Genomic DNA, 25,549 nt, shown 5'->3' with positions numbered 1-25,549 from the left:
ATTAAATACATTTTAGTGTGTTAAAACAGCCAACATCTAAAAATTCATTTCAACTCCTCTCTTCCCTTCTTACACACATTAGTTACAAGGCTACCAAATAGTTCATTAACCTTGTGTGTTTATGAACTTACAAATTTGAAGGTGCTTATATAAGCAGTCAGTGCTTTATCCACCCCAATGCTACATCCTCAAAACACTTACACACAGAGCGAAGGCTTTTTGTTCTAATGATACATCCATTCAAAAGATATATTTCGGTGATTACACCACATTTTTTTTTATTATTCAGTTATATAAAACACTGAAATAATAGTTCCCGACAAGTTTCGTAAATCGTAGGATTTACATCTTCAGGGGGTAAATAGTATAACTTAAAGTTTAAACAAGAGAATTAATAAATACAAATCATAACTGTCTGGCTATTCATAAAACTCAAATAACAGAATGCAGATATATAACGTTATTGACGTTGAACAATACTGGATGATGTCACGTGTTCTTGTTCTCGTTCATACAGTCCGAGCTCAGATTGAGGTAGATTTTTTATTAGAGCTGACCACACTTGATGGAGAATTAAACCTTGATTTTTATTGCATTGGGTTGGGTTTTTTAGCATATTAGCAGCAGCTTTAAATTTTCTTATATAACTGTTGTTTTCTATGTGATATTGTCGTTTTTTGCCAGAGTACATCGTGTCCAGTGGAAGTGGTATGGAAAGCAAGACCCGTTTTTTTGTTCTCTTTTGTATTGTACGTCTTTTTGGTGTTCAGCCATGCGTATTTCTCCAGATCTTCCCGTCTGTCCTACGTAGCAAATCCCACAAGAGCAATGGATTTTGTAGACTCCTGGTTTTTTAAGAGGATGATGAGGTGGTTTTGGTGGATGTAGGAATCTTGAGATTTTTTCCATAGGAAGGAAGGCTACTTTTATGTTGTGTTAGTTCATTAATTTGGCTAGCTTGTCTGTAACATTTTTGATATAAGGAAGTGAGATTGCGTTTTTGTAATCTTGTTTTATTGTGTTGTTAGGTGGAGGCATTTTAAGGATTCTCTTGATGGTTTTTGTTTCATATCCATTCTGTTGGAGGATTTGTGTTAAGTATTTTAGTTCTCAAGATTCCTACATCCACCAAAACCACCTCATCATCCTCTTAAAAAACCAGGAGTCTACAAAATCCATTGCTCTTGCGGGATTTGCTACGTAGGACAGACAGGAAGATCTGGAGAAATACGCATGGTTGAACACCAAAAAGACGTACAATACAAAAGAGAACAAAAAAACGGGTCTTGCTTTCCATACCACTTCCACTGGACACGATGTACTCTGGCAAAAAACGACGATGTCACATAGAAAACAACAGTTATATAAGAAAATTTAAAGAAGCTGCTAATATGCTAAAAAACCCAACCCAATGCAATAAAAATCAAGGTTTAATTCTCCATCAAGTGTGGTCAGCTCTAATAAAAAATCTACCTCAATCTGAGCTCGGACTGTATGAACGAGAACAAGAACACGTGACATCGTCCAGTATTGTTCAACGTCAATATCGTTATATATCTGCATTCTGTTATTTGAGTTTTATGAATAGCCAGACGGTTATGATTTGTATTTATTAATTCTCTTGTTTAAACTTTAAGTTATACTATTTCCCCCCTGAAGATGTAAATCCTACGATTTACGAAACTTGCCGGGAACTATTATTTCAGTGTTTTATATAACTGAATAATAAAAAAAAATGTGGTGTAATCACCGAAATATATCTTTTGAACCAATTAGCCACAGAAGTCTACGCCTGCCATATATCCGTTGTCAAAAAGCTCAATTACTTTCATGAGACTGTTTTAGCCAGTGGCTACAACACCTATAAAATATACAAAACACTGTATACTCCTTCTTTCCCTCTCACACTTGATACAAGATCATAACAATTTCCAATTGTTATGATAGATATGATATACTATTTCCAACACCTATATCTTGAGTACATAAATATAATCTTATTGCCAATTTCAAACTGCACATCCAGCTAGCAACTTTAATTTCTTTTTTGGAGGATTAGCCTCATCATCCCCTTGCACATCCTTGATTTCTCTTTCTTATTCTCTCTCTCTCTCCAAATAATCCCTGCACCTAACATACTGCATCCTAGGATTCGTATGTTATCAGAACAGAACTAATAGCCCTCACATTAGGATGATTAAGATATATTTTCTCTTTCTTCAGTTAAAATATTGCAGTTGTGTGTTTGGGCCAGTTCCTCTGAGCACAACCTTTGGTATGTTGTACCAAATTTATATTGTATTGCAAATAATCTTAAAAAAAAAAAAAAAATTAATAATGTGAAGATTCTAGTTTAAATACTTGTATTTTAAGGATATGTAATCTGATTGTAATCTGCACGGTTAGCCTAGTGGCTTTGCACTTTGCAACTGTATGCCTGGGGAAGGAGTGTCCTAGGTTCAATTCCTGTCGATGATGTGAGGAGCTTAAGGATCTTCCTCAGCTATAGCCAAGTTAGCCAGTCTTGGAGGCAGGCAAACCAGCTCCATGAACACTACTCCTTACTGCATTCCTCTAAGGGGAATGCAGTAAGGAGTGACGAACCGGCCATATTAATTTTGCTGTGAACCCCTCATTAAGGGGACTCTACCCATCCTAAAGGGATGGATGAGATCAATCGATCTGATTGAGGTAACATGATGTTAACTGTATAAATTTTTTGTGGCATAATTTTCATCATTTGATGAGACATCTCTAATCTGTATTCAGAAAAAATACTCTCAATAAATAAATTGATTTCACAAATTTTATTTCTGCTGTGTTATGTTTTAGTTTGAGTGTAGAAAGTTAAAAAAAAAAAAAAAAAAAAAAAAAAAAAAAAAAAAAAAAATCAATCCCAAAAGTCAATTTATCTTAATGTAGTTTATTAATTGCAGTTTAAATCTCACAGATATAATTCATAAACCTTAGGTATCAGTTATCTTAATATTTTGAAATCTGAAATATATTAAAACAATATATTTCAGACAGTTCACTCATATTTATCAGTGCCATTATAACCCTGAAAGTATTTTTACTTAACTAAATAATTCAATTCTGTTCTTTAATGCAACCATCCATAATTAAACCAGATCCACCAGAACCTTTTCATCTCTTACTTTTTTCTAAAGGGGAATTTAACATCTTGTCCAAAGGAGAAGGATTACTTCAAGTTCCGGTGTAAATTAGAAAAGAATTTAAATGTAACAGTGCAGCAAGTTTCAAGCAATAGAGAGCTTATTATTGATAGGTAAGTATTTAAAGGTTTCTTTAAATGATTCCATATTTATGAATACTAATTTAGTTGTGCCTTTGTTATTTCAGTATGTTTAACACATGGTACAGCTCATTTAATATTGAAGCACTATCTATATGTTCACTGGACATCCACAGATGCCGTATGGTCACTCCAATGCTCAGTGATGTGTCACACCAGGCCTCGTCATGTAGTCCTGTTGTTTGCTTTTCTGGAGACTTCAACTCTCTGAAGATTAGTTGCTCCGCACATACCATCCATACATCTCATTGATGGTCTACCCCTTCCTCTTTTTCCAGGAACTTTACCTTCTATTACTGTTCTGAGAAGTCCTCCTTCCATCCTTTCAACGTGTCCAAAATATTTTAACTTTCTTTTGTTAATATCCTTAAGGAGCCTTAAAGTTCTACTGATCTTTTCTAACACCCATTCATTTGTATGCCTTTCAGTATATGATATCCTCAACAGCCCTCTGTAGCACCACATCTCAAAAGCAGATATCCTTTTCTTATTTGACTTCTTTAGGTTCCAAGTCTCACATTCATAAGTCGCTGTTGGAAAAAACAACTGCATCCAAAATCCTCAACTTTGTTCCCATGGAGATAGATCCACCCTTCCAGATTTTAGACAAGTCTCTGACTGTTGTTTTAGCCATTCCTAACCTTCTTGTGATGTCTTATGAACAGCAATTCTTCACATTAATAATGAATCCCAGGTACTCAAACTTGCTGACTTCCTCAATTCTTTTTCCATTAAGGTAAACTTGTTTCTCAAGAACTTCCCTGTTTGTATTTCCTTTGAGAACCATAATCTTTGTCTTGCTAGGATTTAGTTGAAGTCCTCTGTTATTACTGATCTTGTTAATTATGTCAAGAATTTGTCTTAGTTCTTCCATGTCATTACAAAGGAGTACTGTATCATCAGCATACCTCAGATTACTGATCCACCTCCTATCCTAATTCCTGTCTTGAGCTTATCCAATGCTTCACGCATGATGTCCTCCATATATATATTAAACATTTAATATTGAAGCACAAGGAACGGTAAATATACAGATCAAACTAAGTTGAGATTATCTAATGGTTTTCATGGATCACAGTATGAAGAAAAGTTGCATTAGGCCTGACATCAAAATTGGAGATATTAATCTCAGCTCTTTGTTATGCAAATGATGTTATATTCTTAAATAAATTCTGCAGAATTCTGTGACTTAATTTGAATAGCTGCTGTTGCATCAAATTTTGTATGAAAATCAACAAAAAATAAATAAATAAAGACTAGAAAAATAGGCAGAAATTAAAAGATCAGTTGTAGGCTGAATGGGAAACCTATAGAACAAGAAACTACACTAGTTTCCATAAATTAAGGAACAGAGAGAAAAAATTATAACTCAGGTGGAGGGGGGGGACATATGAAAGCCAGGTACATTAAAAAATTATGCCTACTCTAGTTATTGTAGTATACAAATGAGTAGCACTGTCAGTGGTATATGCAAATGAGTACACCATAAAAAAGCAGGCATTTTGAAGTGGTTTTTCATTTCATGTCTGAAGTAAGAACAAGGATATGGCTGCACAATATCATTTAACTGATGAATTCAAATGACAAGCCATGATAAGACTAGAGGCCAGCCAAAGTTTGGTGGACCCAGTCAGATGGTTAGATGTGGGTCGTTCCGTAGTTCACAGACCGGAACCAATGCCAGCAGTCAAAAAACAACATCCTGGAGATACACTGAAGGAAGGCTACTACTGCAGTGGGTGATTGATATCTCTGATTATCTGCTCGCCAAAAGGGGATTATTACCCCGAATCAGCTACAATTTTACCTCACATTGGTATCTGCTTCCACTGTGTGAGAAGGCTTCTTGAAGGTAGTCTATGTGCTAAGCAACAGGCAATCTGTGTGCCCCTATCCTCATACCACAGGAGAGAAGGTTTAAAATGCCAGATTCCATGTCACCTAAACCCAAGACCATTGGAAGTTGATATTGTGTATAGACAAGTCCCAAATTGCTCTAAAAGCGATACCAGGTGTGCTCTGATCTGGAGAGAGCCAGGGACATGTTATTATCCTTCTAATAACTGAGAAAGGGGCACTTGTGGTGATGGTAGTGTGATGGTTTGGAGAGGCAAAGGGTAGACACTCCAACCTGTATGTGCTTCCTAACAGAAGATTGTGGACAACTAACTTCGAGAAGAGACTGTCATGCATATGGATTGGCCAGCCCAGTCTCCTGACCTTAATCCCATTGAGCATATCTGGGTAGACATATATTACTGCTCTTGGCCCATCTCTCCTAAACCTTGAGACACTTAAGAGAGCTTTACAGGAGCAATGGCTGTTATTACTAACTGAGCTGTATTGCTGAGGGGTAACCACATTCCTTATTGAGGCACTTTGATAATCCCATTTTGACCATTGTCTTCATCTATCCATTTGTTACTGAATTTAAACTATTCATTTATAATATTTGTGGATGTTTTATATCTCACATCATACTGCTTTTCATCAAATTCATAAAAATTTATAGTCTTTGAGTTGAGTTTTTTCCTTGTTCCTTAATTTGTGCAAACCAGTGTATTTAAGCACAACTTTTATTAAAGATTGCAAATTAAATATTGAAGTAGACAACAGAATAAGCAAAGCTGGTATTGTGGGAAAACAGTTGAATAAATTATTTGGAATAGAGAGAGATTGGCCATAACATTAAACTAGCAGTATACAAGACAGTGTTCATACAGTCAGTTTTAAGTTATGGATCTGAGAGTTGGGTTAGAAATAAAGCATTCATCAAAGGTTAGAGACCATGCATATGAGAGTTCTGAGAATAATTAGGGGTATGAACAGATGGTATCAGTGGCAGCATCCTGTTGAACATGAAGATATTAGGAATTCCTGAATAACTTGACATTATTCAGGAATGTGGGAGCACAGCTAATCTGAGGTGATATGGTTCTTTCACAGAATGGAAGAGAAAAGGTTAAGAAAACAAGTATTTGATGCCAGAATGGCAGAAGAAAAACCCAAAGGAAGGCCAAGATCTAAGTGGATTGATACAGTAAGAAGTCCTTGGAAGATCAAAATCTGAGATCTGATGATATTGGAGACTTGACAGATAACAGATTCATTTGGAATAAAATTGTCAATAGGAAGTTGGTAATGATGTAAAAATTTTCCTGTAGTACTATCATACTATCCTATACATTCCTATCAGAAATTTGATTACGATTTTCGTAAAATTATTTTACCTGTATTCCTATGGAGTCCTAATCATGGCATTCCTAGAATATACCATTATTGATATAAAGTTTGTCATATCATATTTCAAAATTGTTCACCAACTTTTCCACTCATTTTCTGCTCTCCATGAAAAAAAATCTAATGTTTAACATTAGATTTTTTTCATGGAGAGCAGTTTTCATGTTCAATTCATGTTTAACCCTCACAACACACTCTTACACAACTTCCAAGGATGATCCCCATATTCTTTCCTCTCTAGTCATGTGTGGGAAAATTTCTTTAGCATGTGTATATAAAACCCTTTTAGTAACTTCATTTTTTTCTGACACGTATACTGTTTTCCACATATAAGCCAAATTTTGTAACTGACACATATGCCTTCACTGAACCTTCTCCACTACTTCCACATCTTCAGGAAATCCAGGCAATCAAATCTACACAGTATTTGCTCTGAAGTGGTCATATTAAAGCCTTTTACAAGAGGGGTGGGGTGGATAATAACTTTTTATCACTGCTTCTCAGATTTTTCTTAACATCTGCTGATTCTTTAAGATATTCTGCCCACTTCTTCTACTCTCTGTGCATCATTACTCCTAAATTCCTAGCCTCATTAATTTCTTTCAGTTCAGATCCATCTGTGCAACACAGCTTGTTTTTAAATCCCAAAGGGCATTATTTTGCATTTTGACATATTTCATTGGCAGCCATTATTCCTTGCCCAAACTACCAAGCTATTTATATCATTCTGCAATATCTCTACATCACTTTTAAACTATTGCTCTCCCCTGTTATCATCATCATCATCATCAGACAATTTGATATTCCCCTTCAAATCATTCCCAATATTCTTGATGTACAAATTGAACAGCTCTGGCACACCACTGGCTACCAGCTTTCTCTTTGATTAATCTCCACTATATATTTATCTGTCCATTAGTAACCCTCATATTGTCACCAGCTTTGTATCCATCTCCTATTGTTCCAATGTATGTAATGGGGCTCTATTGTGGTATCCTATCAAATGCATTTGCAAAGTCCAGCATTATCATGATGTAGCTATTTCTCTTATCCAAAATTCATCTCTCACTTTATTGTTGAAAGTGAGTAAATTACAAAGATAAAGTTAAGTTATACACCCTCTGTCCAAAAAGAAACCGAATTTTTCAAAAATAGAAGTGGCGCCACCTGTTGTATCTTTTTGTTGTCGAAAGCAGCAACTTTCATTAGTGTTGTGTCAACTGTTTATGGCATTTGTTTCATTAGAAGCTGAGTTATAGTGCCAAGAGTGACAGTGTGTTTTAATGAACAATCGGAAAATGAGTTTCAAACAGAGAGCTGCGATTGACTTTCGTGTTAAACTTCGTAAAAGTTTTACCGAAACGCACCGAATGCTTCAAAAAGCATACGGTGATGAATTCTTATCCCGTACTCAAGTTTACAAGTGGTTTAAGCGATTTCAAAATGGTCGTGAAACTCTTGAGGACGAAGAAAAGCCTGGCCGTCCAAATACTGGATTGAGCAAAGTTAACTTAAAAATGCATGATTTCATCAAAGAAAACCTGAAATCGTCCATGAGATTGATTGAAGATGAATTGGAGATTCCTAAATCAACTGTGCACAAAATTTTTGACTGAGAGTTTGGGCTTTTGTAAATTGAATTTGCGATTTGTTCCCCAAAGGTTGACCGATGACCAAAAAATGTATCGAATTGAACACTGCAAGGGCCTCATTAAAACTGCTCGTAAGGAATTTCCTTGAAGCGATCGTTACCAGTGACGAAAGGTGGTGTTTTGAGTATGAGCCCGAAACAAAGCACCAGAGTGCTGAGTGGAGACCACCAGAAGAGGGACATCCAAAAAAAAGTCGCTTGGAGAAGTCAAAAGTAAAGACAATGCTGATTTGTTTCTACGATTCCAAGGAATTCGATTCATCGCATATGGCATGAATATCGTGTCAACTGACCGTTCATCAAAGCACACTGCCACACTTGGCACTATAACTCGGCTTCTAGTGAAACAAATGTCATATACAGTTGACACAACACTAATGAAGGGTGCTGCTTTCGACAACAAAAAGATACAATAGGCAGCACCATTAGTTTCTTCTATTTTCAAAAAGTTCGGTTTCTTTTTGGACAGAGGGTGTATTTGTTACATGATGAGGATTGCTTAAGCAGAAATCTGACACATCTTATTACAGTCTTGAAGGAATACAGAGCACCATTGTGGGATTTAGGATGAACTTGTCACTTGAAATGTAATTGACCATATTATACTATGCATTGACTGATTGTACAACATATTCAAATATCTACAACCATAAATATTTCCTCTATATTTTAAACAAGGACACTGTTGTTTTTATAGTAGACTATAGAGCAGCGTTTCTCAACTGGGGTTCCCCGGAACCCTAGGGTTTTGCAAGAAATAATGAATATCAGTGGCAAATAAATGAACTTAAACAGTGGAAGAAAATAATAAATGTTCTCTGAAAGGAATAAATTCGAGTTTGCATTAGTTGTATTGACTCCCACTAGAATGCGAGGCAATGCTGTTCGTGATCCACTTATCATACGACAACTGGAGCTAGTGCTAGCTAGTGTCGCTAATGAGTCAGTGCAAGCAACAAATGCGAGAAGTGCAGTCTGTCTCTTATCAATCCTATGTATTTTCTAGTGTGTAGGTAGGTAGGTATTCACTCATTAATATGAAAAAGTTTGCATGTTTTCTCAGCTGAACTCTACTTTACGGTGATCGTAATTTTTGGGAAGGTTACTCCTTTATTTCAGGTTGCAGTCAAAAGTTTGAGCAATCGATTTTTGTTATTTCATGAATTTATTAGTTATATCATTACAAATTGTGCATTTAGGTGTTATCTATTTATGAAAGTTAGACTCAAATAAATAATAATTATATTTAAATAATATTATTAATTACATTATTTGGTACTTATTCCTTAACCGAAGGCCACCCGATTTTTCATGATTATTTAATTTCTTTTTAGTATACTTTTTCTATTATATTTTTATTAATTTACTAAATATTATATTACTAACATAACTGAATCTGTTTTATAAACTAATTTTCTCAGCCCTTTAATTTAACCAATTTTTTTTAAAAACTAATACCTTTAATGATAGTGTCGCATGTATTAAGTATTTTTATTGTTTCAAGACCAATTTCATTTGAGTTACTCAGCAGCCACTATTAGCTAATCTATGTGAAAATATATTCCCACTTTCAATTCAATATATTGATAGTTTGTTCTGAATGGTGAATAAGGCTACATAAGTGGTTTACGCAATGTAAACAACGATCACCGTATACCGGAGTTGTTCCGTTTTCTCTCTCTCTCTCTCTCTTTTCCCCCATTTTCCCATGTATTTCTTTTGTTTTCCTTTATTTATGTTTTGTGCTTCAGTTTTATTAGTCTAATTTTGATTTATCATCTTTTTTACATTTTTTTATTTTATAGAAATTTCTAACCGTTAAAATGTGGAAATTTTTGAAGAGAAAAAATCCAGACAATTCTGAAGAGGCTAGTGATGAAGAATTAGAATCTCATACCCAATTTCAAAACACAAAAACAAATACAAAAAAAGGTTTGTCTTTACAGTGAAAATTTCTTATCAATGGACTTTACATTGACTGGTGATCCAGATTGTCCTCTTCCACTGTGTCTCGTCTGTGGCAAACAACTTTCAAATACAGCAATGGCTCCAGCAAAATTGGAAAGACATTTCACAAACAATCACAATGATATGGAAAATAAAAGTGCTGATTATTTTAAAATGCTATTGCAATCTCGAAAGAAACAGTGCAGGTTTTATGAATAAATTCAGTGAAAAGACTCGGGAAGCAAGGCAAGTTATTTGGTAGCAGAAATTATTGCACATAAGTCACAGTTGGTGAGAACCTAATAATGCCAGCATGTAAAATTATAGTGGGTAAAATGCTGGGACAAGATGCAGTACGAGAAATATTCCACTTTCAAACAGTACAATAAGTCGATGTATCCATGATATGTCAAATGATGTCGAGGAAGTTTTGTGTGATAAACTGAAAAATAGCAGTTTTTCCATCCAAGTTGACGAGTCATCAGATCTTACCAATAAATGTTACATTGTAGCTTTTATAAGATTTGTTAATGAGGGTGAAATTCAAGAAAACATTTTCTGTTGTAAAGAATTATCTAAGACAAGCAGAGGAATAGATATATTCAATATTTTATCCTCATATCTGAAAACAAAAGGTCTTTCTTGGCAGAACTGTATTGGCATCTGTACTGATGGTGCTCCATCCATGGTTGGCTCCATAAGAAGTTTTGTTTCTCAACTCACTGCTTTATTCACAGAGAAGTGTTGATGTCAAAATCTCTTGGAGATGAACTGAAAAAAGTTTTTGATGATGCCACAAAAATGGTTAACTTCATTAAACAAAGGCCGGTTCACTCCAGAATGTTTAAAAATCTGTGTGAAAACCTGGACAAAGAGCATATAAATCTTTTGCTTTATACAGAAATACAGTGGCTAAGTAAAGGAAAAGTTCTAAATAGGGTGTTTGAGCTAAAAGATTTTCAAGAAAACAATAAACAAGATTTTGCCAAGTGTTTTGAAGATCAAAAGTGGGTGCAGATGCTAGCCTATTTAGCTGACATTTTTCATTACATTAATATACTGAACAAGTCACTGCAGGACCCTGGAGAAAATATATTAACTTCAAGCGACAAGATTCTTGGATTTAAAAGAAGGCTGAATCTTTAAAAAAATCATGTTGCAAAAGGGAATCTTGATATGTTTCAATTACTAGTGAGGCTTAAAAGTAAAGAAGAATATAATCAAATTTCAAGTTCTTATTGTAACCCACCTAGAAGAACTGATGATAAAAATCGAACATTATTTTCCATCCCTTCCAACACAGATGTATGATTGGGTGAGAGATCCATGCTCGGAATCTTCTGCTCATCCTGAGAACTTGACTTTAAGAGAAGTCAAGTTCTGAGAACTTTGTGGGCTGCAATCTGATCGTACATTCAAGATGAGATTTACTGACCTATCCCTAGACAAGTTCTGGATTTCTGTTAAAGACGAGTATCCTACTATTCATAGGAAAGCAATAAATATATTGCTGCAGTTTTCAACGTCTTACATGTGTGAGCAAGCTTTTTCTTGTTTGACAAGTATTAAGAGCAAAGAAAGAAATCATCTCCTTTCTGTCGAAGATGAAATCCATGTTTGTTTATCTAAAATCCGACCCCGAATTAAGTATTTGTGTACCAAAAGACAAGCACAGGTTTTCTCATTAGAAAATTAAACTTTATTATTCATATTTGTTTCAAAAATAACAATTCTTTGGCACATATTTTTGTTTATATGACATTTTACTCTGATTTATCTTATTATTTTGAAAATTACAAATAAGCGATAAAGTTATTATAGCACTTATTATTTGTTTTCCTGATAATCTTTAAATTCATAAATAATAAAGAAAGATACTAACAATGATATATAATAATTATTATGTAGGGATTCCATACAACATGGATATTATTTCAAGGGTTCTGCAAGGGCAAAGAGGTTAAGAAAGTCTGCTATAGAGACTAAAATAGACTGTCTAGAATAAGAATGGAAAAAAGGTGCCTTCGTAGCATAATTGGAAGAATAACGACACATTGTGCCCTTCAACTGGAAAAGGCCTAAACTGGATTCTCATCATGACAGGAGGAATCTTAACATGCTTTTGTTTCAATTGAAGGTGTGTTAGCTGATCCCATATGGAGGTAGTAGGGTTTTTCTTCCAGAAACCGAGTTTTTCATCCTGCTTACAGACAAATCAGCTTTCACAACACATGCAATTTACAGACAAAAAATACTAGTGGTGGTGGGCAGTAGATGCCGTTGGTGTAGATAATGATGGTAGTGGTGGTTCAGTGTAGATGGTGGATTAAATGGTGGGCACAGAGAGTTGTAAAGTAGATGCCCTCCCTCATAGGGTCTTTGGACTCCTTAGAGATGCCATGAAATAATAATAATAAAAGAGAGAGGGGGCTATTGAAGGAATAACAGATAAACTATATTGAAATAATTGATATTACTAAGATGAATATAACTAATACAAGTGAATTATTGTAAATAAGGATGATTTGCCAGCAGATATGAATATAAATTTATCCTTGAGTGGTAGCGATTGATGTAGATATACATCTAGTTTGGGCATTGGTTTGTAATGTGGTTTATTTATACCTATGGGGATCACTGACAGTGCCAGTAAAGGAAGTTTTTGAGTTATTAGAAAGAACAACTGACATAAAAAGTAGTATGTTGGATACCTAAACTGCAAAGTGTAGAAATAAACTTGTAGATCTGGAGAGAGAGAGAAAGATTGGGGGAAGGGGGGGTTAGAATAAAGCAGATCTAATAATAATAATGGTAAATATCTCCTGGATTTCTACTCAGTATACAGCCATATTAAAAAATAAAACAGAAGACAAAAAATGAGGACAAATTAATTTGAAAATTGAAACTATGGAACTAGAAGAGAATGAAAATATTGAAAACATCTAGAATTGTATCAAGGATAGCATAAAAATATCAGCAGAAAACTTGATTGGAATTTAAAGTAAAATACAGTGTAAAGAATGGTTTAATGTACTGGCAGTTAAGAAAAGGAAGGCTTAATAACCCAAATGATATTCATGCTGTTTAGAGATACAATGAGAACAGAAAGAAAGCCTATAAAATAATCAGACAACCAAAAAAAAAAAAAAAAAAAAATTAAATGAACAAATTGAAGAAATCCAGAAATACTTTACAATAAATAGCCCTAGAAAAATTTCTATGAAACTAGAGATCAAAAAATAGGTTCAGCAATAGTAACGAACACACAATAGCCACTAGAGATGAAATAGCAAACATGTGGAGAGAGTACTTTATCAAACTCCTAATCTGTGATGAACCCATTGAGACTTTTGAACAGAATACTTACCATGCCTGTCACCCAGAAATATTTAAACCTTTGCTAGCCAAAGTAGAAAAAAAAATATAAAGCATCTCAAACACAAGAAATCACCATTAATTGATGAAATAGTAGCCGAACTCATCAGATATGGTGGAAGTGAATTAACTACACATGTACACAAACTGGTAAATTTAATATTAATTTTTATAGCTATTTTTGTTTAGGAATACACCCCTTTTTTATAATGTCATTGGTTTTTTACTCTTTTCAAGCATTGCTGATGTGTTAAAGACAGATTCATGAAGAATATATATGAGAAGAATAATTTTGGACATACCTTTGTAGGATGTCTTCTTATTCAGCAGCATCTGGCATATGGCAATATACATTTGTGTTACTGCTGAAGTATGCCTGAAAGAGAAGGGGGGTGGAAATGTTGAGATAGAAAGACATGGGAGAATTGTGGGTAAGGCAAGAGGTATGTGAATTATAAAACCTTGGTTTTAAGGGTGGGTTGAAAATGCTTTGAGAAGAAGGGGGGAATAGAAATTCTGGGGAAAGGGGAAGGATAGAATATGATGGAACAAGATTAGGGGTGGGAGCCATTTCGACAGTGTCGTTAAAATTCACATACCTCTTGGCCTTACCCACAATTCTCCCACATCTATCTCCACATTTCCACCCACCCCCCCTTTCGGCCGTTTTTCCCACAAACTCAGAAGATGACACACTGTCGAAATGCCTCACACCCCGTTACTCTCACCCCCTAATTAGGAAGGAGAGAGAGAAATCATTCAAATTCAGGTTAGTCCAATGTAAAAAGACTTCAGCTTTCTTTGAAAAAGCGTTCATATTTCAAACCGCTTCTATGGAGAAGATGACCTTCATCCCACTGCCCAAAGTATGTGAAATTACATTCATATAGGATCTGGTAAAAACACCAGCTGAAATAGAGGCAACGGTTTGTCTTTTATAAATGGTAATACACGAAAAAATTTTTGATAGGAAAATATGTGGGATTGAAGTAATACTACTTCAAAATTCTACCAGTAGGTTCAGAGATACCAAAAATGTAAGGGATTGGAACCCTGCAATTTGTCAAAGAATCCTGAGGTGTTGGAACATGGAGTTAATTATCTGTTGGATTTGATGAGGATTATAACCATTTAAACTCATTAAAGTTCTGACAGTGAGAAATTCTTGTTGTAAGCGTGAGGGAAGGAGCACATATTGTGCACTGTATTAATTAATGACACCAATTTTTAGGAAGGTGTGATGAGCAGACTTTTGATGAATGTATCTGTCAGTAAAGGTTGGTCTCTGATAAACACTGGTTGATAAAGTACCGAAGTCTGTTCGAGTAAAAAGGATGTCCAAGATGCGAGTTCAAAACCAAAGAGAAGTTTGGGAATGAGTGGTGAGAACAAGGTATCTTGCAGATGGTTCAAAAAAAAATCAAAAAATGGTTTGCCAAAGGTGGAAACAGAGGGGCTACCCATGGCAATGCCTTCAGTCTGTTTATAGATCTAGTTTTTCCAGCTGAAATATCATAATTGTATAACAAATTCAGAAATCCTCACATCAGGAGGGGAATAATCATATAGTAAACTGTGTCAGATAACGGAATGTTGGTAAATAGAAACAATGTCAAAAATTGACTGACATCTGAATCTTGTATTTGAATATCCTCGTTTTTTTTCAGGGGTGCTTAAGGGTCAAAGCTATATAACTGAGAGGAGACCTCCACATAGCCTTTAAAGGAATGCGGAGAACTGACCAGAGCTTCTGACCTAATGTCCAATCCTCAATCCTCACGTGCACCCTGTTCGGTATCTACCTGGATACTGAACGAACAAGGATGGGTTGGCAATTTGGGATTTAGCCGACCAAAATTGTATTCCTATTGGTTAAACCAAAATACAAAATGATGTTACAACATGACAAAATTTCATGCCAGCTGGGGCTTCGCCTGGTTAAACAAGGCCCCCTTTATTTTCGCCAGGGAACCAGGGCGAGCAGCGAAAAGTCAGCTACTGGAACAAATCTGAAAACACACCCCAACTCAGCATCACCAGAGTTAAAGATCGATACTATCAACATAAGATGCCTGAATGGCAAAGAAATGGAGCTAGCGAAGGAATTAGATAAGTACCAGATCGACATAATAGGGGTGACTGAAACAAAAAAGACAAAAACTGGTGAGATCTTTCTGAGCAATAAATACAAAATTTTATATTCAGGCAATGACAATCAAGGAAAAGAAGGAGTAGCCGTAGTATTCAACACAAAATACGAGGCTAATCTTCTTGAATGGCAGTCAGTCTCAAGTAGAGTAATGTGGGCAAATATGAGAATGGGGAACTAGACAATGAGACTTATTTGTACATATGGTCCCACAGAAGGTTCTACTAAGGTAGAAGTGGAGGAATTTTTTGAGGCTTTAGAAAAAGAAAGGAAAAGTTGGTCATTGTTGGGGATCTAAATAGCAGCGTAGGAAATGATTGTGAGACATACAGAAATATTTTGGGTAAATTTGGAAAAAAGAGGGAAGCTAATAATAATGGCAAATATCTGTTGGATTTCTGCTGAGGACATGGACTGGTTATTACTAACACCATGTTCCAACATAAAAATGTGCACAAATTCACATGGAGAGAAGAGGCAAAGAATAAGAAAAGTCTCATTGACCATGTTATTGTTGATAGTGATGTTTTCTCCCTGGTGCAGAACACCAGAGTGTACAGAGGATTTGAAATTGGAAGTGATCACTATTTTAGTCTTGAGCAAGATAAATTGAATTTCATATTGAAAAGAATAACATGTAAGAAAGTTTTAAAGTGAATAAAAGTTGAGCAGCTCTCATATGTGAACTGTAGACTAAAATACTCAAAGATTATTGAAGAAAAAATGAAGGAGTTTGAGAACAGGAATCAAACCTTGGAGATTCAGTGGCAAGTATTGAAGAAAGCCCTGATTGATTCAGCTAAAGAAGCATGTGTTGAAGTTGTCTGCAAGGATAGAAAAATTAGAACTCCATGGTGGACACAGGAAGTTAAAGAGGCAGTGAAGGAAAATAAGAAAGCATATCAAAAGTTCCTGGCAAATAAGTCAGCTTGTGCTCTTAGAGAATACAGAGACAAATGTAAGAAAGCTAAACACTGTGTAAAACTAGCTAAACAAAAGTTATGAGAGGACTTTGGCAAGAATATAGAAAATAAATATCAAGAAGGTGGCAAAATATTCTGGAGGTTGTTGAAGAAGCTTAAGAATGGAGGAAAGAGTGCTGTAAAAGGAGTTAGAGATGATAAAGGTGACATGAAAACGGGAGAAAAAGATATCCTTGAAGTATGGAGTAATTACTTTGAAAAACTGCTAAATGAAACAAGCAGTGATGACAGCACAGTGATAAAAAACACTGACCAGCATGCAGTCAGGAATACATATCCATACTTGAAGTAGAAAAAGCCATCAAAGGCTTGAAGTGTAGAAAGGCAGCAGGAGTAGATGATATTCGACCAGAAATGCTGAAGTATGGTGGTATAAGAGTCTTACAGTGGCTGCACTGCATAGTTCAGAAAGCCTGGACAGAGGGACGAATTCCAAATGATTGGAGTAGAGCTCTCATAGTACCCATATATAAAAAGGGAAATAAAACTGAATGTGAGAATTACAGAGGTATTTCCCTATTGAGTGTTCCTGGCAAGATCTATGCAAGTATACTTGAGAAACAGTTGAGAAGAATTGTGGAAGAAAAGCTTGGTGAAGAACATGCTGAAATCAGGCCAAATAGAGGCTGTCAGGATCAGATCTTCACTTTACGACAAATAGTCGAAACAGCATGGGAATATAACAAAGATCTATATTTAAGTTTTGTCGATCTGGAAAAGGCATATGACAAGGTGCCAAGAGAGAAGATATTCGAAACACTACAGTTATATGGTGTCAATGGGCCATTATATCGAGCAATACTTACTCTTTATTTGAGTTGTAAGTCAGCAGTTAGAATTGAAGGAAGTACGGGAAGATGGTTTAATGTTAAATCTGGTGTGAGACAAGGATGTTCATTATCTATATGGATCACATTATGAAGGAAAGTGGTATTAAACATGATATCAAAATTGGAGATGTTAATGTCAGCTCTTTGCTTTATGCAGATGATGTTATACTTCTAAATAAATCTGCTACAAATCTTCAATATTCTCTGATTAAATTGAATAACTGTTGTAATAGATATGGTATGAAGGTCAGCATTAAAAAGACAATGAAAATAAGCAGAATCATTGAAAATGTCAACTGTGTTGTGAATGGAGAACCTGTGGAACAAGTAAAACATTTCAGCTACTTAGGCATGATTTTTAGTGAAGATGGTAAATTAAATATAGAAATAGACAACAGAATCAGCAAAGCTGGCATGGTGGAAAGTCAATTGAATAAATTCATATGGAATAAGAGAGAAATTAGTCAGAACACTAAATTAGCTGTATACAAGACAGTGTTCAAACCAGTTTTAACTTATGGATCTGAGAGCTGGGTCAGAAGTAAAACACTTGACCAAATACTGGAGAACACAGATATGAGAGTCCTCAGAAGGATTATAAGCGTGAACAGACGGCATCAGTGGCAATATCGTATTAAAAACGAGGATATTAGGAAAGAACTTGACATTGTCAGCATCCAGAAATGCGTTAACAGGACTAATCTCAGGTGATATGGTCACGTAAACAGAATGGGCGAAGAAAGACTAGCAAAACAGGTGTTCTCTGCCAGGTTGGCAGGAAAATGACCCAGAGGAAGACCAAGATATAGGTGGATTGATACGGTACAAAGTGCCTTAGATGATATAAATATAAGATCTGATAATGTTGGAGTCTTGACAAGTAACAGACTGATTTGGAGGAAAATTGTAGATAGGAAGTTAGTAATGATGTAATTTTTTCATGTAGTACTGTCATATCCTGTACACCCCTTGAGGGTACATGGCAGGAATTTGATGATGATGATGATTTTTTTCAGGAAAATGTGTGAAATTCTTGAAGAATGATCTGGATTGTCCAATATGGGAACTTAATAAACATGAAAGAAAAAGAAATTTAGCAATTCTATCATATATGCGGGAGTGTCGATACAATTCACAATGGGTCTTAGTTGGACAACCTTATTTATGAATTTTTTGTAGGATTCCTTCCAAAATGAGTGTATAACTTACACAAAGTATTTTGATCCCAGCCAACATCATCAAAGAGCTTATTTAATTTAATTGTTTCATCTATGTTTTTGTAAGTTTATAACTAATTTCTTGATAGATGGAAGCATCCTGCAAAAGACAGTCTACCTTCCTCTCATAGTTGACCTTATCCATTACCACTGCAATTTTTCCTTATCTGCTTTTGAAATAAATCTATGGTTCTTTTGTTTTAATGAAAGCAGCAAACGGAATTCAGTATTCATCAAAAGTCTGCTGATCACAATTTCTCAAAAAAAATTGGTATTTTCAAATCATTAATTAATAGAACATATAATGTGTGCTCCTCTCCCTTAAGTTTACAACAAGAATTCTCAGTATCAAAACTTCAATGGAATTAAATGTTACAACTGTTATCGAAACTTTATCAAACAGAAAATTGACTCTTATGTTCCAACCTAGAGATTCTACAACAGATTGCAGGGTTCCAATCCCTTATATTTCTGGTATCTCTGAACTTATTGGTAGAATTTTGAAGAAGTATTGCATTAATCCCACATTTTTATATCAGCAAAATTTCTTATATGTTCCATCTACAGAAGACAAACTGTTGCCTCTATCTTTAGCTGGTGTTTACCAGATCCCATCAGAATGTAATCTGGTATACTTTGGGCAGATAGGCCATTCTGCCCAAATACAAATATAAAATTAATGAACATCACTACTACAATGAATATGTGAAACCTCAAACTTCTGCTCTGGCACAGCATAGTATTGACACTAAACATAGTACCATGTGGGATGAAGCTTGTCTTCTCCCTAGAAGCAGTTTTAAATATGAATGCTTTTTCAAAGAAAGTTGTGAAGCTGTTTTACATAGGCCTAACCTGAATTGGAATGGTTTTCTCTTCCTAATGTTTGGAAGATTCTTTTTATGTAAACATCAAAAATAGCTGCAGTGTTTCTATTTTTAATTGATGAACTGATTGTTGTATGTACCTTGTATTCCTGGTCTTTGATTTGCTTGTTGTTTCTGCACATTGATGATATACTGTTATTTTCAGTATGAAATATTTGTACTTTCATTAAAGTTTATTACTGTGATTATTGTATAATATTGGTTTATTAAAATATAGACTATGTACTCTTTGACATAAGTAACTGTAGCATTTTGAGCTGCTTTTCTTTTGACACCTTGTGATATGCCTTTTTCCTGATCTACAATATTTAAACATATCTTTGTTAGATTCTCATGATTTCTCAACTATTTGTCTTAGAGTGGAAATCTGATCCTGACCAGTTTGTTCTTTTCTAAGTTTCTCAAGTATTGAGTAGTTGCACTGACTTGGGAGCATCATATTCCTCCAATGTGTACCGGCTATAAACATGTGACTCATTACATGGCCCAATGCACCTTGCCTGTGCACAGTGTCCATTGACTTCTTTCCAAGCAATGTATATTAGTCATAAATTTAAACATGTGTTTAAACAGTTAAGAGAAAATTTCCAACTACTGGTGACTCAGTTGCATCTTTGAAAAATTAATATTTCTCTCAATATGTAATTTTTTTTTTTAAAGATATGAATGAATCTCTGCATTAGTTAAAATATTAAGAAACTATACAGATTTAAACAATGGATAGCCATTGTTTAAATATAGCTTATAATATATTTTAGAACCTTGCTAAGACATCAACATCGCTTCTGTATTGTTTAGAAGGAATTAATCTGTTCTAGTACATGTGTTTTTAGCTCATAGATCTAATACCAGTATTAAGTCTGCATTAAGTTTCTCTGCCGACCTGATTAGTTGATTGGTTAGCATATCTGCTCTCCAGCCAAGAGGCTGCTGGTTCAAATCCTGCCTAAGCATGGATGTTTGTGATTGTCTTCCACCTTCATGCATACCTTCATACAAGTGAATAAACACTCTTCCAAAATGGAGTGGGTCATCCATGGGAGTAGTAGACCCAACCCTCCCTCAGTGGGAGAGGCCTTTATCAGCAGGGGGGGGGGTGATTTGAGTGGGGTAGGAGAAATTCTATCTATACTGAGAAAATTGTATGATTCCTGCACCAAGATACTATTGCATTTGCTTTTGTTAGCTATCATTATACTCCAGGAAATTTGATACTGTTCCACAAATATGGCATTTTCAGTATTGAATATTAGTAAATGCTTCAGTTTAGTGGTAGAAAACAAATTAGATTTTCTCTCAGAAAAATAAGTCTAGAATGGAATGCCTTCCTTTTCCTGTATTAGGCCTAGTGGTTCATTATGTTTGTATTAGGCATGGCCTATTACGATTTGAAACCACAACTGCTTTGAGGATATGGTGGTTAGTCCTATGCCAAGTTTCCAGGTGGGGAAATACCCCTTCCTCTGGTTAACTTACCTTTGGTTGAAAGAGACCAGATAAAGGTTCCTCACATCTTGGACAGGAATCGAGCCCAGGTCTTTCCAACCAAAGGGCTTTGTCTATACCAACTGAGCTATTGAGGCTCAGAATGGAATGCATCATTATTGGATGATAACCTTCATGCTGTAGAAGGTTTTTTACCTTGGGTATATAGTATATTAAAGATACCAAGCAATTTTATAAGCTAAGTTTTAATCCTTTTTCCCAAGTAAGCAAACAGACAAATCAGTCAAGTTTTGTGCTTGCACGTAGTGCAAGTCTGAGGCAATTTGTGGTAAAGGTGAAGTAAGCTCTGATCACTTTTCTTAGTATTTTCCCCTAATGCAAAGCACATCCCCTTGCAGAGATGTATAATGCTATGCATTAAAGGCAAGGGCCACTTTTAAGTATGACTCCCACTGACGAGACCTCAATAAAGGTCGAAACCAGTCTGGTAGTGGCCCTTGCCTTTAATGCATAGCATCATACATCTCTGCAACGGGATGTGCTTTGCATTAGGGGAAAATACTAAGGAAAGTGATCGGAGCTTACTCCAATTTTACCACGAGTTGCCTCAGACTTGCACTATGTGCAGGCGCAAACTTGACTAACTTGTCTGTTTGCTTACTTGGGAAAAAGGATTAAAACCTAGCTTATAAAATTGCTTGGTATCTTTAATAAATCTTCATGCTATTTTCTGTAATAAGTCATCCAAACTAAAGATGAAACAAAAATCATCAGTAGTCTCAGAATTTTTTAGTTTTGGAAAATAAACTTCAGAGGCAATTGGATCCTTGCTGAATGTAACCCCGTCAGAATTTAAAACTACCTTTTTGAAACTCATTTCTATCCAGAGTAATAATTGTAGCTTCATAAGAAACTGAAAACTTATGGAGTTGTGAAAATTCTTTTCCAAGCTTAGTTTCTCTGGCCATTCTGAAAAATATCATTCAGAATGGCCAGAGGAACTAAATGTTCAAATATCCAAATCAGAGAAATTGATTTTAACAGCTATACATTTAGTAGTAAGTAATTCCTGGTTGAAAATTCTTTAATTTTATATCCTTATCCAGTTTTCTAATATCCATGTATATTATTACTTTGCTAATTTTCAGAGTTAGAAAAAAAAAAGACCATGTAATAACAGATGTAAAAACACTTTCCTCCTCTTTTTTTTCAGTATTCAATAAGAAAATAAAAATATATAAATAAAGTGGTTCAAAGTTGTTTCATTTCTATGTAAATATTATGTATATCAAATATATATACCAATATGAAATTTGTCATGCTTGAAAAATGTTTCAAGTTCAGAATTTTAGAAGCAGTTATGGATGCATTTGTGTCAGCTACTGATACTGAAATGCTCTTGACTCTATGTATTTGCATTTCAAGTAGGAATTTGAGTGTATCATTAATTACATTTCCAGGTGCTTTGGTTTGCTCATCTCACCAGGAAGAAATATGAAGAGTAGCGACATGCAGCTGATAGAAATGGTATGCTATTTAATGTTTTCCATTCATTAAATTGCATTGTCAGTTGAGTGAATTGATTGAAACAGCAGTTGCATGTACAGTACAGTTGTAATTGTATTGTTTTTTTAATTATTTAATATTAAATAATTTATTTAATATTGTTAATACCATTAATATTATTTATTTTAATTTAATACTAAATGAAAAGAGCAGATTTTGAAATAGAAGTATATTTATTTTTTTCAAGCCCTGTTACAACTAATTTCAGTAGCCTTATGCAGTCGATATTAGCCTGTTGCATCCCACTGCTGGGCAAAGGCTTCTCCCAAATTTCTGCACTCTTCTTTCATGGGACATCCTCATCCAGTTATTTTCTGGATCTCTTGTGTTCTCTGTGAACCTGAACTGTAGTAAGGACTGTCTGTCATAATGCTTCCTGACCCTATGGCCAGCCTGATTCCATTTTAATTTATTTGGTATTTTGAATAACATTGATATTTTTTGTGACCTACTTAATATCTGAAATTTTTTTTTTTCCCCAAAATACTTATTTCCATTGCCATACTCTTAAGTTTTTGCAAAGGACCAAGATTGGACACCATGTGTCAGTGTGTGCAGTATACCAGTATACTGAAATCTTATGTCTTCCTTTAAGACAGTTGAGCAAATTATCCTTCACCCCCTGGCCCATTCTCCAGTAATTATTCCATGCTTTGATTCCTCTAGACCAGTGGTGTCACACATGCTGGATACATACAGCCCATTCCAACATTTGACAAATATTTATCAAATTAATAAAAAAAAATACTGAATTTTAAAATTAAAATTCATAAATTTTCTTTTAACATTAATTATTTAATTTAGATTAGAAATATATCTATTGTCCATACAATCAAACATGACGTAATGTATTGATCTGTATTGTCATGCCAAAACCAGCAGTTAATAGTTTATATTAACTTACTTTGCTATGTTTATTAACACTCACTTGTCAGCATCTTTTAGTATGATGAAAAATATGGTGAGGTTATTGTAAATAAAATCAGAAGAGTGACTCTCAACATATGAGTTGTTTGCACTGCCAGTGATGTCAAGTGCCACCCGAATGGAAAAGGTAAAAATTCATGTGTTTCATTAGCGCATCGTTGAAACTCAATACATGTGCAATGATATACATAACAGAATTATTATATTCTAATAGAAAGGCTTATATGTTGATTATACATGATTATTAATTAACTTAAGGAATTCACGGCATACACTAGAATATAAATTAAACTTTAATATATATTTCCAATATTTCGGCAACGTCATGTTGCCATCTTCAAAGAAACTTGCATGCAGGCACTACACACAGTAAATGAGGATGAAGCGAGGAAGCTATTGTTTCTCCTAAAAATCCTGATGGTGAATACCTACATAGCCCCCAAGAATACCTACATAGCCCCCTAGCAGGCTATATAGGCATTCTTGGCCGTTGGGTTGAAGGTCTTCTGATGGAAGTCTCCCAAATTTGGGGCAGTCTCATGCAACTAAATTTGTTGTGGTTTAGCATGTTTCTTAGGGCTGAGGCTGATTCCATGAAAAGTCTTTCAAATTTGAACTTGCTACAGTGTATTATTCTGGCTTTCTGCCACCATATTCTGTGGCGTGTATTCAGAGCATGGCCCACAAGACCAGAGTGGCTATACTGGTGAAAACGGATGTAGTTCTTGTGTTCTGATATTCGCTGTCCTGCCTGTTTGGCCAAAGTAGGACAGCTTACAGCTGCAAGGGACCTGGTATACACCAGGTAGGTCTAGGGGAAGTGGTTGGTCTTTAGTGGAGCAGATAAGGGATGCCAATTTTCTATATGGTCTGTAACAAGAGGTCAAGTTATGTTTTTTTAAGATTTTGGCAATTTTTTCCAAGGTGCTTTGGATGTAGGGAATGATGATGGATTTAGAGTAATCCTTGTTGTGAAGGGGGGGAGGGTTGTGGTTTACTAGTTTCAATATTTTGGGGGGGGGGGGGGTTCCATTGGCTGAGAAAGTGTTGAGGATGTGATTTAGTTCAGTGGTTAGGACATTGTCATTTGAACAGATTAGTTTAGCCCTGTTGTATAGTGTCTTAATAATTCCATATTGTTGTGGGGGGGGGGTGAATGTATCTGCCTGTGTGGGTGGGTTTTCTATAAACTGAGAAAACCAAGGTTCCATCAGGCTGGCGGGTGACTAGTGTGTCTAGGAAAGGGAGACTGTTGTTTTCCTCTTTTTCCAGGGTGAACTTGATTCTGCGATGTTGGTTGTTTAAGTGTGTTAAGAAGGAGAGGAGTGTATCAGAGCCATGTGGCCAAATAGCAAACACATCATCAACATAACAAAGCCATATGGTTGGTTTTTGTGGGGCAGAGTTTAAGGCTTTTTCTTCAAAAGTCTCCGTAAAGAAGTTGGCCAAGGGTGGGGAAAGTGGTGAACCCATGGCTGTCCCCTCTATTTGTTTGTAAAATTTACCCTGCCAAACAAAACAGCCTGAGTTCATTGCAAACTAAAATTGGGCTGAGATATCGGGAGGAAATTTAGCTTGGATTAGCTCTAAGGTTTCCTTGAGTGGGACATTTGTGAATAAGGAGGAGACGTCAAAACCAACCATTATGTCGGTATGTTGGAGTGTAAGGTTTTCTATGCTGGCTTTGAAGTCGGCTGAGTTTTTTATGTGTGGTGGTGTGTTGTCAGTATAGTGTGTGAGCACTTTGGCCAAATGTTTAGCTAATTTGTATGTGGGAGAATCAGTGCCATCCACTATGGGACGTAATGGCACATTTTCTTTATGTATTTTTGGGTGTCCATATATATATGGGGGGGGGGGAATGTGTAGAGTTAAATGGTTTTAATTTGTTCGTAACTTCTACAGGCCAAGAAGTGACCTTCTTAAGGAGTCTATGGAGTTTTCTAATTTGTGAGTTGTATTCAGTAGGAAGGTAAGTAGTCCGATCTAATAATAGAGCATTAAGCTTACCTGTG

General features: G+C 35.4%; 1 protein-coding gene across 1 annotated transcript in view; it reads left to right on the top strand.

Moving 5' to 3' along the window:
• Window positions 1-25,549, top strand: part of LOC150092305 (rab GTPase-activating protein 1-like) — a 323,417-nt gene that overhangs the window by 84,471 nt on the left and 213,397 nt on the right. Inside the window, exons 8-9 of the mRNA XM_090414840.1 lie at window positions 3,171-3,289; window positions 22,502-22,568. Of these exons, the coding sequence (XP_090270966.1) occupies window positions 3,171-3,289; window positions 22,502-22,568 (186 nt within the window). The remainder of the gene's footprint in view (window positions 1-3,170; window positions 3,290-22,501; window positions 22,569-25,549) is intronic.

Source organism: Typopeltis vanoorti, chromosome 26 (assembly GCF_054136105.1).
Source record: "Typopeltis vanoorti isolate ZY-2024b chromosome 26, IOZ_Tvanoo_1.0, whole genome shotgun sequence".
NCBI lineage: Eukaryota > Metazoa > Arthropoda > Arachnida > Uropygi > Thelyphonidae > Typopeltis > Typopeltis vanoorti.
This window is presented reverse-complemented; position numbering and strand designations above follow the sequence as displayed.